This window comes from Argopecten irradians, chromosome 10 (genome assembly GCF_041381155.1).
Source record: "Argopecten irradians isolate NY chromosome 10, Ai_NY, whole genome shotgun sequence".
NCBI classification, from domain to species: Eukaryota; Metazoa; Mollusca; class Bivalvia; order Pectinida; family Pectinidae; genus Argopecten; species Argopecten irradians.
Window position 1 is genome coordinate 41,518,845 of NC_091143.1, and position 25,354 is coordinate 41,544,198.

Below are 25,354 nucleotides of genomic sequence, written 5' to 3' on the forward strand. Positions count from 1 at the left end.
ATTACAGAGTTATCTGCCCTTGCAGGTATTGTTCAGTACCCTTAGCACATATTCTGTAATTACATATTACAGAGTTATCTGCCCTTGCAGGTATTGTTCAGTACCCTTAGCACATATTCTGTCATTGTATATTACAGAGTTATCTGCCCTTGCAGGTATTGTTCAGTACCCTTAGCACATATTCTGTAATTGCATATTACAGAGTTATCTGCCCTTGCAGGTATTGTTCAGTACCCTTAGCACATATTCTGTAATTGCATACTACAGAGTTATCTGCCCTTGCAGGTAGGTACATGTATATAATTCATATAGTAATGATTTATTCTACAATTAAATGCCTAACCAATATTTCCTGTGCATAACAACAAATATGATATTAGATGAAGCTCTTCCAAATTTACTCAGGTCTCAGCTAGAGTTTAATCTTCAACGACAAAGGAGCTTAAATTTTTTTCTAGCCGAGTTACATGTAGCTATTTATTTACAAACAGAAGCCACACTGAAATTTAACAGAGGCCATATATACAAAGCTCATTTTATTCACTGCCACATCCCTGACCTCAGATCTCGTAGAAGATTGTGTGATTTGACATGTAAATAAATCACAACAACCAAGTTAAGACATTCCTCAGTATCCTTTATGGTTTTTTCAGTAAGGGACATATGAGTCACAGTTTCCTCTGAATCACCGAAAATCAAAATTTATATCAACAAAAATTTAAATACCACACAGGAACAGGCTGTCTATTTTTCACCTTATCGTTATCTATGGTTCAAAATCTTTAATGATTCTGTCTCAATTGTTATGAATGTTTTGAATGAACTACTAAGCATACATTCAAGTACCACAAGTGTGTATCAAGTAGCTAGCACTAGAAGAAAACATATCGCCCTGCCTATCAAAACTGATAAATGATTCAGAATTTGTTTGTTTCCATAATAATGTGGTTTGGATTTGTTTTATGACCAAGTTATTATAATCAAGGTGTTTAAGTACATATGGCAGCTTGATATAAGTGGTGGGAAAACCAAAGTTCCTGAGGAAAACCCACCAACTGACAGGCCATATATATCATATATATCTGTCAAATAGAGACCACAAAATCATAATGATTGCGGGGTACTAAGAGGGTTTAACCATTAGCAGCAAAATTTTCAACAAATCTTAACTTAAATATCTGAAATGAAATATGAATTTTTTTCAACAAATCTTAACTTAAATATCTGAAATGAAATATGAATTTTGTATGCTTCATAGAGCATAACATTTACTCCACTTTGAGAAATATGTTTTTTCCCTCTTGTTCAAGTGATTTGTACATATATATAATAACTTGCATACAAGGAAATAAATATTTTAATGGTACTTGCAATGCAGCTTCTGGAAACAAATGAATTGAAAAAACAAAGACATTTTTATAAAATCATAAGATTATATATACAACACTACAGATATATATCAATTGTTCTGTTTCCCACAGTAGCATATATATTATATAATTGTGGAAGTGTATATATATTTTGATTATATGGACGGTGAAGTTGCAACCACAGGAACCAAAAATCCATGAAATAAATGATAAATGATGGGAAATGTTACCCAGCTGTGGGCTAGCCGATGAATCATGCTGCCCAGAAACAAGAAATAGAGCTGACTTCACATGCACAGAAGGATAAGTTGTAACTATGGGGGCCTTCCATTTCTATGGTAATTAAAAGTTCTTGTATATAGCTGTCCCGTGGTTTGATATGTAAATACTTGCACTAAATTCTGTGAAAGTGAAGAATTATATCAGAGATATACATGTGCAATAAGGTAGATAGAACCTGTCTTGGTTTTGTTAAGATCTACTTCTATTGTTTAGTTTGAGTTGTCATCATGATTACTGTAATTGCCCACAGGGACCTGGCACGAAAATTTTTAACCAATAGTATACATATACATATTATAGTATCAAGGGTATGAACTCGGCGGTCGAGAAAAACGGACCTATTTTTTTAAAACCGTGATTATTTTAATGAATAGTTTTTCTCGACTGCCGAGTTCATACCCTTGATACTATCATATATATATGTATACTTTTGGTTCAGAAATGTTCGTGCCAGGTCCCTGTTTAATTGTCATAGTTAGCCATAAATAGCACCCCCCAACACCCTGGGGCACCTCATCCCCCACCCCCCTACTCCTCCAACCCACCCCCTTCTCCACCTCCATCATGCATCTAATGACTAATTGTCAAATGGTATTTCTATTCAAAGCTTGTATTTAAGTTATGATATCCTTATGCAATACATGTATATCTAAAATGCCCTTTGATATTGAACAATTCTTGGGGCACTTGATCATTACCGTAAATATAATAAACGTTTGGTCAGAATTTGAATTACAAGAATGGAAATCAAAGCTGAATGTACTAATTTCCATATATATAGCTTGCCATTGTGTATAACTTAGAAATTCAACAATTATGATTGAATACACTGCTGAATTAGCAAATAGACATCAATATTATTAGTCACATAACCAATTCATGTTAATGTGACCCAGCTCCTGCAGTTTCAGTGGCTGGCATTTACACACAAAGTCACACATATGGAAAATATCCCTGACACCAGATCCTGTACAGGACTTTACAAGTCATCAAGTCTAGACTATAGGCCCTTGATTTCTTTTAGATTTGTTGTATGGTGCTTTTAGAGGTCATTTAAAGAAACTCAATGTCAAAGATGCAGATCTTTATAAAGATACAATATTACATAATACGCATAGGATTTCACTTTAAATCAGAAGTTTCACACTAAAAGAATAAAACTATCAGAATAAGAACAACAGTGTTGTGTGTAATTTACAGTCTAGATCTGTGTATATATAGTTACTACCATAATCAACCCAATAAGCTCTCTGTCAAGGTCATATATTACAGTTAGCTCCCTTGCAGGTAGGTATCGGTTGTTACGTCATTGTTTTGTGAGCGCAATTCACGTCATTTTCTTCGAAAAGTATGACATTACACTCGCAAACACATGACATCACAATCAATAACTACCCGCAAGGGCAGATAACTCTGTATTATGCAATTACAGAATACATGAACAAATGTTAACTTTCTATCGTTTGCTAAATAGATGTCAGTATAAATGATACAGATCGATTGATGCAGCAGTGCGAGGTAATGTTGGGAATCTTAGTTAGTGATGAGATGAAATTATGTCTTGCTTTTTAGACGTTTCAGCACTTAATTGCAGAAACAAATTCAAAAAGGATGGCAGGTTTTTCTTGTGTATTTTGGGAAATTGCCACCTGGTGAAAATTGGGAATTTTAATGCGATGAAATTATGAAATTGGGAAGAATTTTAATGGGCAATTTTGGAAAAGGTAGAAATTATTAATAATAAACAATTATGCTTCCCTAAGAACCAGTCTAAGAATGTACATGTATATTAAAAATGACATGTAGGCTTGCGATTTCCAGATTTTTTTGTTTCGTCACCCAAAATGCACGTCACACTCACTGATTTGGGAAATTTAGACAGATTTGGGGAAAAATACCATTGCATGGGAATGGGGCTGAATTTCGACCCCAAATATATCGGCAGGAAAAACACTAGATGATCACAATTTGTCAAATGAGACTTCAATGATACCATGATCAGGTGACCATGAATTAATGGCACTGTGAAACCATTATCTCATGATATCATGAATTTTTAAGTGAGATAAGAATTTAATGCCAATAGTTTTAGTTGTCCTGGTTTTGACCTAATGCTCGACTGAAGCCTTGGTTTGAAAACAACTGTATAAACTTGCATGTACATATACACTGGCTATATAGCACCATAGCACGTGTTTTGTGTTTCTCAAAGGCTTTTACATATATATATATATATATAATCCAGACATAATACATTACTTGTTAAGTCACTGCCAAGAGGATTTTCTTTAACAACACAGAAACAGGATGTACATTCAAATTCATTTAGCAGTCTAAGTACTGTTAATGCTGTACATGTACAACTATACATACACGTTTATATATATGCAATACACATGCATACAATTACCTATATTGACAACTCCTTTTCTAATCATTCATCACAACTTGGGGACAATTTGACAGTATCTATATTTCAGGATACTTTCCTGGTATATGTAGAAGCTAGAGTGTGATAACTTAGTCTGCTGGTGCAGCTGAACTACAGGCACAGCCACTTGTATAAATCACCAAATTTTATTGGAGTCACTTGTCAAAGTAAAACTAGCAACATAAGTGACACACAGCTCGTTAGTACATTTGGTCCTAATTATCTACACTTTACTGAATGAGAGAGGGGAGGGGTCAGACTCTGGGAGGGGGCGGTAAGACCTTCTAGTGCCCGATTTTATTAGATTTGGTAGCTGGTTATCACTGTACATACACAGATAAAGAGCAGTAGTAAGTACATTATATTTATGGGTAGAAGCTATGCTGAGTCATAATCAGGAACATTTGGTAACAAGGACACACCCTGTATGCTACTGTATCTTGGTGTAACTGTATGCTACTGTATCTTGGTGTAACTATAGGTATTGAAAATATGATATTGTAGCTGAAATCTACACAGGAATACGCAAAGTCATGCAGGTGGTAAACAAGAAAATATTGAATATCTGGTACATTATATGCTTTATTGGTGTGACTAAAGGTATCAAAAATAGCTTAAACCTAACTGTAACATTTTAGTTTGGTTTATAGTGTATGAGAATAATGTCCTATCATAATTAACAGCCAGGGTCATGTATAATATGAGGATGGCCTGATTGGCCTCCCATGTACATGTGTGCAACGTACGTGTTGCGGTGTGTGAATGTTTTGGGAGGCTGCAGTATATCTTCGACCGATTGTGACCACGTTATACAGACTATGGGCAAACCATGCATTCATATATATCCTACTCCCTTTATGCTTATATAACACTAATAGGAAAGTCATGTTGACAGTAAACCTGTTAATACTCATTAAAATCTATCAAAACATACGATATTTACAATGTAAATGGAACATTTGTATACGGACTAGTACTAGTGACCATTATAATAATACATGCAACGCTGTAATATGTATTGTCTACGATATATTCCATGTTGTAAAGATGGTATATTTTTATGTCGACCACTTGGAAGACGAGTCTCTGACTCAAAGTGTTATCGACTCTAAATAAAGTCTATTATTATTATTATATTAAAATAGACTTAACCTATATAGTTACCCATAGACATCGACATATATGCTATAGATGGTCAATCAAATATTTATAGAAAAAAATAATCTAATTTATTAATTACACGGATTATATATGTAAAAATAGGAAAAGTAGCTGCAAGCAATTTACCAAATCAGTCATTGACATTTCTGCCAGTATGTATTACATCTCATCAATTAGCTCAGTAATCTATCAGTTTATCGATTTGTACTTGATATGTGGTTGACCTATATATCATCTAGTGCAAACCAGGATCAAGTTTCGAGATTGTAACATGACATTGTTTTAGTGCATTACTCGTTCCTAAGAATATATTGATGGTGACGCCATTTTTTGGACAGGGGGACTATAACATTGATTACTGTATTCGACCCAAAAATTAATATATATATAAGCGCCCATGTCCCTATAAGCGTCCCTCCCCCTTTTGAGGCCTCAATTTCAATTGCGGAGCAAAAACGAAGACCAAAAATGTATAGGTTTGCAATAATTTTGTCTTCTTAAGCACCTTTCTATTTTTTTCAATTTTTTAAACGCCCTGGGCACTTATTGGGTTGAATATGGTAATGGCTTACTCTGTGCAATAATTTTGTGAAAAGTTTGGTCCTATCAAGCACCTCTTCATTTTTTCGATGTTTTAAGAGCTTATTAGGTCGAATATAATTTTTGGTATCATATCATTTTGTTGATTTCCCCCCATTTCATTGTACATATTTGTTCCAGTAATTTTCTTCCTTGAAATTCCTCTTAAAAATTTCTAGCTTGTATGTCAGCCAACTTTCAGACAAAGGGACACTGTAGTGATGTATGATATCAAAACAAATCATCAAATATTTTTAACCAAAGAAACGTGCACTATTGTAATTACACAATTTCTTCCTGGTAATAAAAACGAGTTACCTGCCAACACCGACAATCAATGGCAAATGTTAAATGCCTTTACAACACGCAGTCAACTCATTCCATTCACTTTTTTTGTTTGCCAGATCGATCAAGATTAAAAATATGTGTTTTTTTAGTAGAATTCTAGAACATTATTTAAAGTAACTGGTTTAATGTGCAAAAAAGGACAGTAGATATAGTCTGATAGAGCAAAAAACAAAACGAAAATGAAACAGAATTTCAAACATTGATTAGGAAAGGGAAAATTCACTTGGTGAATTATTTGAAGTAAATCTTTATTATACATTCAATTATTATTGAAGTAAATCTTTATTATACATTCAACAAGGGGGGGGGGGGATTCACAAAGATCTTCAGAAAGTCTTTAAGTACTGAAATCAGATGTACAAATATAGAGTGTATTTAATTCATTCCAAGAAAAAAAGAAATCAATGAGAGTATTTTTCCATTTTTTGTTAGAACATACATCTACAGCGAAACCTGCCTGAGCGACCACCTCTGTATAAAGACCACCTGCTTATCATGACCACTTTCTTAGGGTTTAAGTTATAACACAATTGGACCTGTGTATAAAGATTACTTGACTATAGAGACCAGTTTCCCCTTGACCATTAGGTGTATGGTCTTTACAGACAGTTTTAACTGTAATTAACAGTTAAAAACATTTTTTCCAGAAAAATTGTCATATAATGATAATTGATAACGTACCTACTGAATCGACTGGCTTCCAAGTCAAACTGACACTAGCTATAGGGTTTAAGGCTCACGAACATGCAGAGGCCTTTTGGCATTACACTGTGCATTAATTATTGTGAAATGTTTGGTTCAGCTATCAAGCAACCTCTTATCATATTTTTCCGATGTTTTAAAGAGCTTTTTAGGTCCGCTCTCGCTCGCAATTTTTGGTGATCATATCATTTTGTTGATTTCCCCCCATTTAATTGTTCATAATTTGTTTCCCAGTAAATTTTCTTCCTTGAAATTCCTCTTAAAAATTTTCTATGCTTGTATGTTCATGCCAACTTTCAGACAAAGGGACACTGTATAGTGATAATTTGATATCAAAAACAAATCCACTCACCATCTCTCTCGCGCGCGCCACTCTCAACACATCTTGCTCTCACGCTGCACTATTGTAATTACACAAATTTCTTCCTGGTAATAAATAACGAGTTAACCGTGCCAACCATGAACCGACAATCAATGGCAAATGTTACAAATGCCTTTACAACACGCAGTTAACTCATATTCCATTCACTTTTTTTGTTTTGCCAGATCGATCAAGACTTAAAATTTATGTGTTTTTTTTAGTAGAATTCTAGAACATTATTTAAAGTAACTGGTTTAATGTGCACCAAAGGACAGTTGATATACGTCTGATAGAGCAAAAAAACAAAATGAAAATGAAACAGAATTTCAAACATTGATTAGGAAAGGGAAAATTCACTTGAAGTGGTGAATTATTTGAAGTAAATCTTTATTTATACATTCAACAAGGAGGGGGGGGAGATTCACAAAAGATCTTCAGAAAGTCTTTAAGTACTGAAATCAGATGTACAAATATAGAAGTGTATTTAATTCATTCCAAGAAAAAAAGGAAATCAATGAGGAGTATCCGCGCGCGCGCGCACACTTTTTTTGTGTTAGAACATACATCTTACAGCGAACCTGCCTGGAGCGACCACCTCTGTATAAATTCTCGCTCACCACTCACTGCTTATCATCGGACACTTTCTTAGGGTTTAAGTTATAACACCACATTGGACCTGTGTATACAAAGATTACTTGACTATAGAGACCAGTTTCCCCTGGACACCATTAGGTGTATTGGTCTTTACAGACAGTTTTAAACTGTAATTAACAGTTAAAAAACATTTTTTCCAGAAAAATTGTCTATATAATGATAATTAGATAACGTACCTACTGAATCTCGTCTGGCTTCCAAGTCTCAAACTGACACTAGCTATAGGGTTTAAGGCTCACGATCATTGCAGAAGGGGCTTTCCAGGTGAAGATGTACAGATATACCTGTAATACAGGTACCTGGTCAACATTTTCATCACACCTGTCCGTTAGTACAGGTGACCAGCTCATATACGTAAAACCAGGTGTCATTATTACAGACCTCTCACGCGCACCCTTCATCACCCCTCACCCGACGGCCCATCCTTATTCCTCCTACCGTCTTCATAACACCAAACTTAACCTAAAACAGTTTCACATACATCCAAGGCTAACTAGAAGTATCAGTAAAAAACAGGCATCAATGTGATCTTTAATCAGCTTCATCTTGTTTAATCTGTGTGGTACAATCTACGCAAACTTAATTTGTTTTTGTTAATATAAACTACCCACTTATATGAATATTTGGTAACTATGACATTAAACTGTTGTCCTCTCACTCCTTACACATTGAAAACCTGCAAACTTTAATTAGATCTTAGCTGGGAGGTGAGGACCAGGGCATATGATCAGCGCGCGTACGCGCAAACATCCCTAAAACAGTCTTAATTAAAGATAAGACTTGTATCCAAATCAACGACGATCATTACAAAACAGTTACTCATCAAAATATTTTTTAAAAATTGTATTATATGATCCTGGACCAAGGTCATCCAAGTATTCATTTTTATTGACTTTATACAGTAATTTTTGGGGGTTATACTGAACAAATTTTTACATAAAAAGATGTCTAATGCAGTAATGCGGGTTATCTGCCGAGGCGTGTTATCTATGGAAAATGATAGGAGATGAATAGCTGAGGTTTTGCATGCTCCTACCAACCAATTATTAAACAAATAATATGCTAATGACTCTAGTTTTTTTAATAAACCTATGTGTCTTTTCCTAAATGAAAGCATTAGGCATTTACCATAGTACATACTCATCGGGCCAATTTTTTTATTAAAAAAAAAAAAACAAAATTAGTACATATAGACAAACTGTGGGTAAATTAAAGAAAATACATCGGCATTATACACCGCGTGGGCAATTCGCTGGTGCGGGTTTACTCGGAAATTTTCGCGCTGCGCGCGCTCACCAAAATGGTCATCAAAAATGGATGTATCTTGATTCCCCGCTGGCCTATACTTCCAGTGCGGGTAATACACAGAAATTAAACTGTTACTTGAAAACATATATTGGAATTTGGTTGTAGATTGATTTCACACATTCTAATTAATTGTAACCGCTATCGTGTTATTTGAGGAGACGTCCTCGCCCAAAGTTACACTTAAGGTGGGGGATATCCCCCGACCTAAATAATTTCAATTTTAATTTGAAATGTAGCAATTGAAAAATTTGTGTTGTAAATCTTTGACTAGCTTCAATTTTCACGTTACTTACTAATACATGACTCCTATTCAAGGATATATGCTCTGATTTACGTGTTTGTACCTACTTATAAGATAGCTTTTTATAATGTATACCTTTCTATATTGACTTACATTATTGCACTTGCTTAAAGATGCTCCACCCGCTGACAGAGCATAAATGATATTCATCATTGAAACAATAATTGGTGTTTAATCGTGTATATATATGCCTAATCTAACACAAAAAATAACATATAATAATTTATTTTTGCCTTCAGTGCATGAGCTCATCACATTATTCACATTCTACGTCGCGCGTCGCTCGATATCAGTGCACTAGATATTTTCGCGCGCGCGCGCGCACGCGCGCACTCTCGCAATTATAATTCATATTCTAAAACTCGAAGTAAAATTAGATGCTTAAACATTTCGATGCATGGTAATGGTGTATAAGGTAAGTTTCTTTTGTAACTTGAAGAACTCCTCCCTCTCTCTCCCCACACTCTCCACCTCTCGTCTGTCCTGTTTTTGATAGTGTGAAAAAATACCATTCTGTCAGCGGTGGAAGCAATCCTTTAAAGCGAATAGTCGGGCAAAGAAAAAACGTCCAAAATGGCGTGTCCTTTGGCCTTCCAACAAGTCATTGGCATTACATTAAGGATATAGTACAAATTCTGATTCCGGTGTCCGAGTTTTGGACCATTTGAATGGTAGTGGGAAAGCCCGTTGTAAATTTAGCACAGTCCTCCTAAATATAAATTCAGCCCACCAGCTCTATCTTTGAAAACGAGAGGCTGGCCGCGGGCTCTTCACTAGTACGCTTAAAAGTGAACTGCACTGATAGCCGGCCGGAAGAAAACGTATTATGATTCCGATAATATAATGTTAAGTTCTTCGCATACAGAGCGATTTTGATGTGGAGATTTCTATTTTTCTATTTCATAAGAAAATATACAGATATGAAAATTAAACAACATTTTTTTACCAGACTTTAAGAGCAATAGGTTGTCCGACTAAATTCGCGTTACCACCTCCCGCCTAACTTTAATATACTTGTGTGTGTTTATTTTAACACAAATCAATTTTGGGCCACTCAATCATTTCATGCATATGATCTTTGGATCATTTAATTAACATTATATTATATAACATTGTATTCACACTGGCTGGGTGTATAATAGATCGCTTCTAAAAGCAAACATTCAAAAAATAATATATCTTAATTAGTGTATTTTTGTAGTATATGTGGTATGCAATGTGAGCTTTACAATGTTTATCCTTATATTATTTCAAACTATAAAATTTTGTGAGTTTACACAATACAGCTCTAAATTGATCCTTCAACATGTGTAGAACATATCAATGTGCATGGTGGTGTGGTTAGTGTTGTATATAATCGGCTAAAAATGATCGCCATCGATCAATCGGTTGGAATCGGTGAAGATCATCGACCGATAATGCAAAATGACGGTTCAATTTTTACTTCAATTGCCTCTAATCTAGGCCTATATATTAAAAGCTTGTTTTGCCCTTCTGTTATGAGCGTGGATAGAATGTTGAAAACAAACAAAATTTTCTTGCTTTTTTTTGACGGTATTTGCGTGCATATTATTGAATGGAGGAATGTTAGGGAGTTATTCACGTGTATTTCAGGTTTTTGATAGAAAAATATCTTGATTCCCAATGAGTTAATTTTTTTCGATGATCGTATATGGCATTTTGCACTCTCTCGATATCTGGAGCGTTGAGGGTCATATTGCACAATCGCGCGCTCTCATCGTTTATTGGCCAATCAGCAATAAAACACTAATACAAATCACAGTATTTTACACTCCGCGCTCACTCGCCGCGCGCTCGCGCGCCGCTCGTGCTCGCGCAAATATGTATATGTATTTTGAAGAGAATAGTTGTCGTTTTGGATCCGCTCATCTCTCTCTCGCTCTCGCGCGCGCTCTTACACGTTGGAAATATATAAAGATTGATGTACATTTATTTCCAGAATATATTTTCGTCTTCTGCACTCGCTCTACGCGCCGCGCGCATCGCGCGCGTACATAAAGACCAATCATATTTGTATATAGTAAAGACAGGTAAGTGTACAAGTACTTTATATTAAACGATATGCCCAGATATTGAATTAATTCCCATTCAGTGGAAAATATATCAGTACTTCTGCAAGTACAAGTATACTTCCCCTCTCCCCCATTATCTGTATAAAAAATGGTGCAGAATATATTTTCTGGGCCGACTCTCCAATTATAGTAGTATTGACAATATTCTGGCGATTGACCTAATATTCAGTTACGTGACCAATTAAAACAAAACAACATTGACATGTCATCGATTGTAGTGTAGAGCTATGCCTATCACTTTGGTGACGAGTACACCACTGTTTTGTTTGTTTATCAAACACGACGAAACTCTCGCACGCTCTGCGCTCGCTCTCATGTTACCCATGGCACTATTAACGATTTTTGAAGCTGAAGCGATCTCTGATAATCAGAAACTGTCCCACAAATTTAGGAATTCTATTGAGAGTTATATTACCTGCTGTCTTGGTAGAACTTCTTCTGAAAGGGACTTTGCCATCTCCTCCTCACACCCTCCTCCCCGGAGATAGCTTCCATGGTCGTGAGTAAACATTGTCTCGGTCGGGTAACATCCGCTAACGCGGCTAAGGTGTAAATCACCCCCGCAGTCCATTGATCCAGAACCTGGGCTATATATACCAACAGGTTTCGCTATAACTAGTGTCCCATGTTCGTCCATGTAAACATTGGGACTCCCGTATAATAAGGACTTTATCTCCAGTCCCGGCTTCTCGTCCACATCTCCTGTTTCCTTTACTACGATAAGCCTTACGAGTATGAGAGTTTCCTTTTCGGCTGCGAAATCAACGCGAGCCACCATGTTGAGTGGCCGGTCGGTTGTAGTCTGCACGCGTGCGGGAGCCAGAGGTTTACGGCTCTGAATAGCACACTAATCCCGCTCTCGCTCTGTTTCTCCCCTCCCTGCTAACACATCGTTAATCAGTATAGTTCCGTAATTTTCCCTCTTAAGAAGCTCTATGCTACAGGCTGGGAGTCAACTACGGAGTTAAGACAGGATGAAATTGTATAAGGACTGAAGATATCATCCTTCCTGCTTCCGCTTTCTTCCTGTTTCATCCGTTGTCAAAACTCGGCGACAAATTCGTACCTTCCCTGGTTTTCGTCGCCGCACATGAAAGAATTCTGACGAATTTTCGCGCGCGCGGATTGGCAGAAATTCAGATCTTTATCACGGTCCGAGGCCTTTCTCAGGGACAGGATTAAAGGGGAAGGGGTACGTTGTCTCGTCGAACAAAATTCGCTACTCGCGCTCTCGCGCCTGCTGCTATTTCGTGCACAGATGTACAAATCGAACAAAATCTAATCGAGGCACTTCACGGACCAATTAAAAACACAATTAATTCCTAATAATTATTCAATTTTATTTAATTTTTGTTTTTTCTTTGCTTTTTCTGATGGAAAGGACAATAGTAGCCTAAAACTTTATGAAATATCGATTTATCAGTTTTTTTTCGTTAACTACTTAACCCTTGGTGGCTTGTCCTATTGATGAATATGTTATAATTTTCAATTAGGCTATTCACACTCTCTCGCTTCTCAATTTCATTTCATAAAACAAAATTTTTACCATCGTACTTACAAATTTCTATAAGTGATCATCAATGTTTTATATCTTAAAAACACTAATTCAGTAACTAAAATAATTGTAATTTCTTTTGCAATGTGTGTTTTTCTGTCGAAGTCTTTATAATAATATTGTCAATTTTCTCAAATAAAAAAAAAATAACAAGAAACTATGAATAAAGAAAAGAATAAATTTATCGAAATGTCTGGTTAATTCATGTAATTTGCATTTCTCAATACTTCACTTGTGCACATTGCCAAACTCCATATACAATTTTTTTCTTTCAAGTTTTTATTCTGTAGAACAATGTTTTCTCTACTCCTCGCTTTCCGCTCGCTTCCTTGCCCCTTTAAAGAAACACATTTTCAGAGCATAGGCTCATTGGAGTTGCGTCCCTTTATCATCCGCTGGCAATACCTTTCTGTCTCACTTCTTTATTTCGACCATACAAATCGTTTAAGGATAGAAATAATATCGTTTATAATAACACGATTACCCAACTTAAAATGTAAAGGAATAGGCTTCCGTAATAACAGAACCTGTATCGATAAAATAAAATGTCTTAGTAATTATACCACGCGCGCGCGCTCTCGCGCTATAGTATAATTTTTTTGCAATAAAACGTATCATTACATGTACGTGTAATTAAGGATAAAATGAATGGAAAAAGTTTGTTATTTTCACCAAAGCTCGTTGATATATCTACGCTCCGCGCGCTCGCTCGCGCGCTCTTATTTCTATTTGATTTTCATTTCGTTAAAACATTTATAAACAGTCATTATAAAAAAGTGATGATAACACGATAATTTTGTAACTGTACTTTTTCCCAACCAGTCTTGGCATCTTAAAAAGAAATAAATATTTACCCACACTTTCATTTCATTTCATAAACAAAATTTTACATGTATTCTAATTTCTATAAGATCATCAATGTTTTATCTTAAAAACACTATCCGTAACTAAAATAATTTAATTTTTTTGAAATGTGTGTTTTTCTGTCGAAGTCTGACTAATAATATTGTCAATTTTCTCAAATAAAAAAAAATAATAAGAACTGAATAAAGAAAAGAATAAATTTTCGAAATGTCTGTTATTCATGAAATTTCCATTATCTTATTAATGTGAATGGAATCGATACAATTTACTTCAAGGTTTTATTCTGTTGAACAATGTTTTAAATTGTTGTGTTTAGCTTTAAAGAACATTTCAGAGCATAGGCTCATTGGAGTTGCGTCCCTTTATCTTCGCTGTGCATACCTTTCCTGTAATTCTTTATTTCGACAAAACAAATCGTTTACAGGATAGAATAATATCGTTCATAATAAACGATTACGCCAACTTAAAATGTAAAGGAACAGGCTTCCGTAATAAACAGAACTGTAACGATAAATAAAATGTATTCTAGTATTATACTTTTGATCTATAGTATATTTTTTTGCAAAAACGCTCATCTACATGTACCGTGTATGTAGATAAAAAGAATGGAAAAGTTGTTATTTTCACAAAGCTCGTTGAAATCTAATATTTATATGTATTGTTTCTATCTGATTTCATTTCGTAACAACATTTTAAACAGAATTATAAAAAGTGATGTAATCGATAATTTGTAATGTAACTTTTCCCAACCAATCTTGCATCTTAAAAGGAAATAAAATTTACCAAAATACATGTACATGTTTACCAAAATATATACCAGAATATTATTCTCTTCTTTATATAAATTAAACTTGAGTGTTAAATGTATTATTTAAATAGAAAATACCTGTTTAAATGTGTAATGCAGTTGTTGATCACTTGAATTATGAAGCATTTGAAAAGTAAAATGCCAATCTGATAAATTTGAAATATTATTTACGCCCTTGATAACACCTATTGATAGAATTAACAAAATAATTACCAGTTTCAATTTCCCTTGAAACGACTTTGTATTCAATGTATACAATATTTTTTTTTTTACTTTATAAAACCATTAAGCCAGCCTGGAGATCATCATCGGCTATATTAGTACGGTTACCCACGATAATTAGCGGAGTTTTGACACTGTGGTATCCGATGGTGCCTTGGAACGTTACTTGGATTTTAAAAAATAGATTTATATACAAATATAGATCAACACACATGTAAGTAAAGTATAAATATATACGATTACGTCACTGTATGACGTCAGTCTTGTGGCCAGAAGGGCGTGACCTGCAGACATTTCCACCACCATGACATCCAGGCGGTCGAATGACCACTGACATATGTAGCAGTTTGACCAGTCCGATGACCACGACATAAAACATATATTACGGACAGTTATAACGTTTTTACTGAAAAATATTTGCTTTTTTGGAAATTTGACCGATAACTTTCTCTTTTCTACCGACCTGTATTACAAGACGATAGACGTTATGTCATATGTATGGTGGCATATTACTGCCATCGAGTTGCCGACTTACAACTTAATGATGTCTACATAATGAAGATGTCGACATACACAGAATAATATGTCGACTTACCACATGTACATGCCCTTATAATGATTCCAAGATAATTATGTAGAAAGTCGGTCACTCCGCGATTAATCTGGTTTATACTCGGGTGTGACACCGACATGTCAGTTATTGATGTCGACACTTAAACTAAAAGATGTCGACATCTGGTCTTGAAAGTGGAAATCAAAGGCCACTATTTCATGACGCACTGTGTATATGCAGCAAGGCACGACACAGCAAAGATCGACGTTGGTTTTGTTAGTTCAGGGTTTTATTTATTTGATTTCAAAATTAAAAATTGTGATCCTGCACATCCCGGCCATGCAGCTGTAGCGTGCGTGTACGTAGCAGTTAGTCCGAGCTGAGGAAGTACAATGTAAGAGTGCATTTTCGTCCTCTTGGCCATAATTATTTATATATATATCATATATAACTGTGGGTTTAAAGATGCTCCACCGCCGACAGAGCATAAATGATATTCATCATTCGAACAATAATTTGTGTTTAAACGTGTATATATATGCCTAATTAACACACAAAAAAAAATAATATATAATAATTTATTTCGCCTTTGGTGCATGTTCAATCAGTACTTCATTTCATATAGAATATAGTGCCACGGAATTTTTTCGGGATGCAATTAATTGTTTTTCATATTTTTAACTTGAAGTAAAATTAGAAGCTCAAACTTTTCAATGGCGGTAATGGTGTAAAGCAAGTAAATTTTGTAACAGAAGAAAAATACTAAATCGTCTGCTCCTGTTTTTGATAGTGAAAAAATACCATTTGTCAGCGGTGGAGCATCTTTAAAATTTCGTTTAAAAGCTGTGTGTGTGTTTTTTGGATTGGCATTCGTACCAAGTCCATGTAGTACATACCGTACTATACTATATTAAATTTCAGATTTTATTAATACACTCTGGGCACACCTCTGTGTGCCACAAGAGGTCAATTTATACAAAACATACATGACAGACAGGGTAACTGACAGTGTGAACATAATACACTCAAGCGTACATATCCGTGTATGAAATATTTTACGTACATTGGAGAGTATAATGAATGGTCGTCGTTAGTTATGTATGATTGTAGTATAAACAACAACCATATCAATATTTTAATATCATAATGGTATATGTTTAATACTTCATATCATTGACCTTTAGCGTAGCCATAGCAGCATAACCACTAAATATATTTCAATTTTACTTAAGTTCATACTTTTAGCTTTAATAGAACTTGAACAGAGTATAAATAGATTGAACATATACATGTAGCAGTTGTACAATTGTATATTCAATGCTATATCATATAACATATATAATCAGCTATATCACAGCATAATAAGAAGTGATAACATACAAGTAATATAAATGCGGGTGTATGTAACAAGTACACTGTACTTTTTGATCAATTTAAAATACATAACTGTTCTATTTGTTTAAGAAAATAACTCACTCTCGTTAATAGAGTTCGATTACAGGTTTCAAACATGCCTCCCATTTTTAATAAACTTGGATTTGTATAATTGTATTGTGGAATATATTTATGCCTGATATTAGTTACACTTGCATTACTACATTGAAATAAGTAGTGATATTCATCTCCAATACCGTTATTACATAGTAAACAAATACGGTTATCACTTGGTATACCAGCCCATCTACCAGTTTCAATAGGAAATTTTAAGTTCGAGGTTCTAAATTTACTAATAATACACGTTCTTTGAAATCAAGCTTTACTAAATATGGTTCAAATTTAAACTGCTTTTTTAAAGGTTGAGTAGAATTGTCCGCGAGATGATGTTTCAAGAATAGAAAACCAATTTTGAATATATTGATCACATAAACGTCGTTTTAGCAAGTTTTTAAACAAAGCTCTATTCATCGTACATGTATTTTGAAATGCCCATATATTGTTAAAACCAGTGTCATTAAGAAGTGATTTCATATGCCCAAGCCACTTGAATTCTGTAGTATCGTTTTCTTGCATTCTTAGTGTAAGGCGATAAAATACACTGGAGAGTTTATCTCCCCCTGTAATTAATTTGTGCCAAAACATTAACATCCGTACCTTGATTTCAATTTCTAAAGGAAATTTACCAAGTTCTCCGTAAACCATAAAATTAGGAGTACTGTTTCGAACATGAAGAATTTTTTTACAAAATTGCAAATGAATTTTCTCAATAATGCTTACATTTTCAAATCCCCAGATTTACAGGCATACAACAAAATAGGAGATACAAGTGAGTCAAATAATTTCAATTGTAAATCTATTGACAATGGGATGCTTCTAATTTTAGTATACAATGCATACAGTGCTTTCTTTGCTTGGTCAGCTAACTTTTTCTTTGTTTTAGCAAATGAGCCGTTGTAATTGAACAATATACCAAGATAAGGATAAGAATCTTCACGAGTTATCTGATCATTAAATAATTTGAAATTATATTGCCGTCTACTTTTGCGTTTTTCAAAAATTACTATTTTTGTCTTTTGTGTATTAACAGTTAGTTTCCACTCGTCACAATAACTTTGAAAGCAATCAAGTGCACATTGTAGACCTTCAGGTGATTCTGACATCAGCACAGTATCATCTGCATATAAAATGACAAATAATTTGACAAACATACCAAGATTATTTTCACATAAACTATCAATTTCTCTCAAATATGACACATTGTTTTGGTGAATATATTCCTCAAGATCATTAAGAAAAATAGAAAATAAAAACGGTGAGAGATTTTCGCCTTGTTTAACCCCAACATTACATATAAAAACAATCTGACATTTCATTTCCATTGCGTACACAGGATTTTGTATGTTCGTAAAAAATATATATAACTTTTAAAAATTTTCCTTTTATAGAAAAAGACTGCATTTTTTCCATAATCCAGCGCGCCACACTGTATCAAAGGCTTTTTTTTTTAAATCAATAAATGTACAATATAGTTTTTTGTTTGTAGAGAAATAGATAGAGATAAGAGTATGTAATATAAGGATATTTTCTGTTGTTGAGTACCCTTTTCTGAACCCGGCTTGTGCTTGTGATACAAGATTGATTTCATCTGCTAATTTAGTGAGTCTATTGTTTATTTTCGAATATACCGGAAGAAATGTGTGTAAAGTATGTTTCATATATTCATTGACAATACCATCAATACCACTGGCTTTATTATTTTTTTTTTTGATTTATTTACAGCTTCTTTAATCTCATCGTCGCTTATGTCTTCGTTCAGAATTGGATATGTATTATCGGTTACTTCGTCAATTAGGAACTCCTCATCTTCTTCAAACTCGTTATTGTTAAGTGTATAATATTAAAAGAATGAATGAAAAATGCAAAACACTGATTTTTTTATGTATTATTTTCTTGCGAATCACGAAAAATAGCAGTTACGTAGTTTAAAAGCCATAAAGGTCACAGTACATACATTTTTACATCCCTCTTTACACTTACATGATTATAAAGGCATGTACGAATTTTTGTTATGGTCTTAATGGCCAGATTCAAGCTTTGGACGAAAATCCTCCCGGGACGCGGTTTTAAAATCCAAAGTCTGAATACATCTACATCTATTTTTTGTAGTAAAAACATGCGTTCTTTGTAGTCAAACATAGTAAAGCAAGTCACGCGCTTATAACCTCATTCATGCCATTGGTCGGAATATACAATTGTATTAGGGGAAACTAGTGATCACGTGATTGTGTGTTCACTTCCAAATATGGTGAATGTTTGCTTGCCATTTCTTCGGAAAAATTGGTTTATTTGAAAATATTTAGACTCCAAAATGGTATTGATATTGCATGCATATCATTTTGACTTGCACATATTTGCATCCCGAAAAAATATATCCTAAATGGAATTTAAGTAATGATTGCGCATGCACCAAAGGCGAAATAATTTATTTTTTGGTTATTTTTTTGTGTTAATTAGGCATATATATATATATATATACACGATTAAACACCAATTACTATTCAAATAATGAATATCATTTATGCTCTGTCGGCGGTGGAGCATCTTTTATATATAATTAACATTATACGTACCCCATGTAAGAATCAGGATGTTATACTATTCTTCACTACTATAGGTTTTCAGGTAACATAAATCCTTTAACGCATCATCCTCAATATTCCAGGGGTTCCGATCACTTACGATCTCTACACCCTGGACTACAGAAAATGTAATTAAGTCGTTTGATGTACATCAAAAGAGACGTAACGGTACACTGTGCTTGGAATATCGAGGATGACACGTAGATACATAATGTAGACCAGTTAGTTACACGTTATTAGTAACTGCAATTAAAATTAACATTGAACTAATAGTGAAAAATACTCTGTTTAAATTTACAGTATTTCCTTATGTTTCTTACATTTTTGTGGTATACATGTATTGCCAAAGATTTATCAGCTTTCAGAGAATAAAGGCGCACAGTCAGAGCTACTTCCCTTCCTTTTACATGTATCTATTTTAATGGGACATGATAATATAATGAGATCGGTTCAGTTCTACCTCGCATAATAATACATGTTTTGAAAAAAAAATGACCAGAAAAGGTATTTACATATATACACGCTTTCTACCGTTCACTACAGAGGTAAGCTGTGATGACGTCACTATTTCTGTATAAAACTAGATTCTATAGCATTGTCTATTTTTGTATGTACATCTATATGTATACATGTATACTTTACACGGTGTTTGTGGGAATGAGCATTTATCATTGTCATTATGAGTGGATAACTTCCTGTTCTTAGCATACAAACAATGCCTTGTATTATAACGTTCTGCTGTGAAATCATTTTTCACGCTGGCTCGACCACATGTTCGATGTCCCATGCCCCAAAAATGATATCTAACTTCCCGTTGTGTCATAAAACAATTACATCACAACAAAATTGTAACCGGTATAGTAAAACGAATGTCTCCTCGCGAAAAAAAACAGTTTTTGTTAACGGTAAAATATATATATATATATATGATAAATTGTGTTTTGAAAATTTAAAGAAATCATTCTTTCTTTGATAAATTGATAGAGAGAAGTGGGATGCTCCAAAATTCTGAGACAATTAATTGTTCCACAATAAAGAAATCACTTTCGTTCATGCTATGATTTCAAGAAATTCGCATCCTGCAGAAATTCGAGTATTAAAAAGTGTACTAAATTCGAAAATTTGAATTATTTAAACAAATAAAATAAAACGCAATTTAGAATATTTTAATAACACTTGTTCACTATGAAATATTACCGTTGATAATTATAATACCTCTGTCGCTCATGCCTGTGAAAATCATTTGCTGGTTGTGCGTGATGTAGAATCACGTCCTGTTTTACTCATCAAACACTGTAGCATCAAAGAGCTCGTTGTTCTACCTTTGTACTGTAAACACACGCTATCTCAAACATATCACAAGGAAAAATGATTTGGAATTGATTGTCTTACAGCGAAAACATTTGAAGAATGCTAAACAGATGTTCCTCACAGCTTTTTCTCTGTATTTGTTATAAGCCTAGCCAATATGAAAAACTATGTGATTTAGTCAGGACCTGAGATACCTGAAGGAGCTTTCTTAACGTTTTTTTTAAATGCCCCACTGCCGACAGAGCATAAAGGATACTCATCATTTGAACAATAATTGGTGTTGAATCGTTTATATAAATATCTATAAATTATTATTTTGCTTTTGGGTCATACGTAATTAGTACTTCATTCCATTGAGAACATAATGCCACGATTTTTTTTCAGGACGCAATTAATTATTTCCAATATTTTTATCCTGAAATGAAATTCAAAAGCTCAAACTTTTCAATGGTGGTAATGGTGTAAAGTAAGCAACTTTAGTAACTGAAGAAAAATGCTTTTTCGCATGTTCCTGTTTTTATTGAGAAAAATACTGTCAGCGATGGAGCATCTTTAACAGTCTTTAATTAATTAACGTTTAGGAAGGTGAATTTCCGCTAATTACGCGAAGCTCGCTTAATCGCGAAAATTCTCCCCTCAAAGGACAAAACTATCTGTGTCTTTTTTGCCACCAGTTTTGCTATGACGTATATTGCAGTGATGGATATAACGCCAGTGATATTAACCCCTGGAAAATCGAGGATGTAGCCTCCCCTGTATGCAATGTGGTGTATGTTATGTGGATATCTGTATGGTTTGGGAGGCTGCAGTATCTTCTTCTGATAATGGAATTTTTGGCCTCCAAAACATGCCCAAAGAACAAGACAACTATCACTATCTCATTATACTGACAACTTACCTAGCGTTTACTATTCAAGGTAAATATATTTACATTAACGAATTTAATATTCAATATAAAATAAGAACTTACTACCTTATAATATCATATGTCGACATCTGTTTTGTAAATAGATACGTCACTTGGGTTATATAAGTTTGGAATGAACTGACATGTATAAGGAGATATAGCGCCTGCAGATTGAGAGGTCCATGCTTTTCAATCTATCACATATCGTATACAGTAGCTTTGTGTCGACAGACCAACGGACCCTTATCGGTGTAGTGTCGACTTATATAATCTCCTTTTGTCTCCTGAAAGACTCATATTGACACAATTAAAACGAATACTTCGTATGTAATGCAATACACTTCATTAATTAATATCACTTAGTATACTGTAGCCCGAGATACTCTGGCATATCTAAGTCTGGTATCAGGGCTAGAGTATCTCGGGCTAACTGTTTCCACAGAACAGCAATGTGCTACTTTCTCCGATATCCTTTTAGCGTGATGGATTATACAGCTTTATGGGAGAGCTTTCGACTTCAGACAGGTCTGCCATGAATACACCTTGCATACTTTACTAGTGTGTGTTTTATTCCATTGTTGTGTCTCATTGTGATTGTGAAAACTCTCGCTTTCTTCATATCGCTACAGAAGCATATCGCAAAAAGACACGAAGCATAATCTTCTCATGGCACACAACAACTACATGTAAAATGAGCGAACCGCGGCCGGTCGCCCAGCAGCCAATTTGAACGTTATCACGGCGAGCAGAAACTATCATGGCTATTCTTTGACAGAGAACAAATGCTAAAGCCACAATCCAAAAGTTAAAACAGCGCGAGTCGAGACACTGTGGTTTTGCAATCGAGATAGTAGTTATATTTGTTTCATCCTACTTGCAGGTACATGACCCTTTGGTTTCAGTAACAGAGTAACGGGTACCATCTTTATAATACAGTAGTTGTAGAGGATTTTACTTGATGTCATTTGGCTACTTCAAAGTTTCAGGTCCAAGTTTATATAACAAAATTAGTACCTTTAATGTTTTATAAAAGAGCATATACGAGCATTGTATGTGCTTTTGAATCAAATTGCGTCATATTTGCACACGTGTCTTTGGTCCAATGCTATCTGAAGCTCAGAGTGAAGGTCTGCCTTCAAGGTTGCATTTGAAGGTTCTACGAAGTCAGTGAAGTCCGCTACGATACATTTATTTCGACAACATCTGCGAAGTAAACAGTATATGTAGTTAAACTTCTTATCTGTGGAGACACAAATCACTTTGGTCATGTACTGTATGATTCGAAATAACAATATGATTGTAAGGGGATATAGCTCAGTGGTAGAGCATTCGACTGCAGATCGAGAGGTCCCTGGTTCGAACCCGGGTGTCCCCTCAATTTTGTTACTTCATACAATATCAACGTTTATTTTGCTTTCTGTTATTGTCCAACACACGGAAAGAACAAATGCTCAAAAGATAATGTAATTTGTTAATCGAGACATTGTGGTCTTGCAATAGAGATACAACCAGTTATGTTTATTTCATCCTACTGTACTTGTCGGTACATGACCCTCTGGGTGTAAGTACGAGAATATTGTTTAAGTATCTAAGAATTAATCTGGTACATGTACATATATGTACCATTTGACTACCTAACATTTCAGTTCCAAGATATATGACACACGTATTTGTTAGATTATATATACCTTACAGTTTCCTTATAAAGGAACAAATAATAGCATTGCACGTGCTTTTTAATCAACTTGCGTCATACTTGCACACGTGTCTTTCTTGGGGCCTTCCTTAAAAATCTGAAGTCAAGGAGTCTTCCTTTAAATCCGTAATGCTTTCCTATGGACAATTTTAAGTTAAGAGATTCCTTAAATTTAAGGAATGTTCTTGAAACTGGGCCCAGGGGTGTATTCAGAGTAAACCCACTGGTACCTTAGACTTACAGTTGGTAAAATCTGTTGTACCAATACTAACCAATGGTGCCAATGTCAACCAACAAACACTATCGCTAACATTTTTAGCAGGCGGTCTAGAGCTCTGTCAATATTGGTAAATTCGGAAATGACGTAATTTCAAGATGGCGAAATCTACGTGAAGATGTTGTCGCAGCAGTTTTTCCTCTAATGGTGGTAATGAATGAAAAAAAAACCTACGATGTTGAAAGGCATCTGTTGGTTCAAAACAACCTCTGCTATCAGCAGTTGTCTGTTTGCCATTTTTTGTTCTCATAATATTATAGTACAACATTGATATACCGAAAGTACCATTGGTTAACCATTGATCCCATAGTCATCCAATGTTGTCAATGGTAACTAATTCTACCAATGGTAACTCATTCTACCAATGGTAACTAATTCTACCAATGGTAACTAATTCTACCAATGGTAACTAATTCTACCAATGGTAACTATCTACCATGTAACTACCTACCAATGGTAACTAATTCTACCAATGTAACTATTCTACCAATGGTAACTATTCTACCAATGGTAACTATTCTACCAATGGTAACTAATTCTACCAATGGTAACTAATTCTACCATGGTAACTATTCTACCAATGGTAACTAATTCTACCAATGGTAAACTAATTCTACCAATGGTAACTATTCTACCAATGGTAACATTCATGGTAACTCATTCTACCAATGGTAACTAATTCTACCAATGGTAACTCATTCTACCAATGGTAACTAATTCTACCAATGGTAACTAATTCTACCAATGGTAACTAATTCTACCAATGGTAACTAATTCTACCAATGGTAACTCATTCTACCAATGGTAACTCATTCTACCAATGGTAACTAATTCTACCAATGGTAACTAATTCTACCAATGGTAACTAATTCTACCAATGGTAACTAATTCTACCAATGGTAACTAATTCTACCAATGGTAACTAATTCTACCAATGGTAACTAATTCTACCAATGGTAACTAATTCTACCAATGGTAACTAATTCTAATTCTACCAATGGTAACTAATTCTACCAATGGTAACTAATTCTACCAATGGTAACTCATTCTACCAATGGTAACTAATTCTACCAATGGTAACTAATTCTACCAATGGTAACTAATTCTACCAATGGTAACTAATTCTACCAATGGTAACTCATTCTACCAATGGTAACTAATTCTACCAATGGTAACTAATTCTACCAATGGTAACTAATTCTACCACGATGGTAACTCATTCTATCAATGGTAACTCATTCTACCAATGGTAACTAATTCTACCAATGGTAACTCATTCTACCAATGGTAACTAATTCTACCAATGGTAACTAATTCTACCAATGGTAACTTATGATTGGTACCATTGTTACTTCTCTGAACGCGCCAACTATTTGAAGCTTAGAGTAACGGACATCCTCGATACTCCAGGGGTTACTATCACTGATGTTATACCCACCCCTAGACTATGTCATAGTAAAAGTGAAGACAACGGAAGACACAAACATATCGAATG

The 25,354-nt window shown here is 34.6% G+C and overlaps 1 protein-coding gene and 1 non-coding gene across 2 annotated transcripts in view; one reads left to right on the forward strand and one right to left on the reverse strand.

Annotated features, from left to right (window-relative positions):
- The window catches only part of LOC138332711 (muscle M-line assembly protein unc-89-like), a 40,232-nt gene extending 27,864 nt beyond the window's left edge, over positions 1 to 12,368 (reverse strand). The window contains exon 1 of the mRNA XM_069280702.1: positions 12,006 to 12,368. Coding sequence (XP_069136803.1) covers positions 12,006 to 12,368 — 363 coding nt within the window. The remainder of the gene's footprint in view (positions 1 to 12,005) is intronic.
- Positions 12,369 to 23,189: 10,821 nt separating this feature from the next.
- Positions 23,190 to 23,261, forward strand: Trnac-gca (transfer RNA cysteine (anticodon GCA)). Its single transcript has one exon. It is a non-coding gene; the product is annotated as a tRNA-Cys (tRNA).
- Positions 23,262 to 25,354: the final 2,093 nt, after the last annotated feature.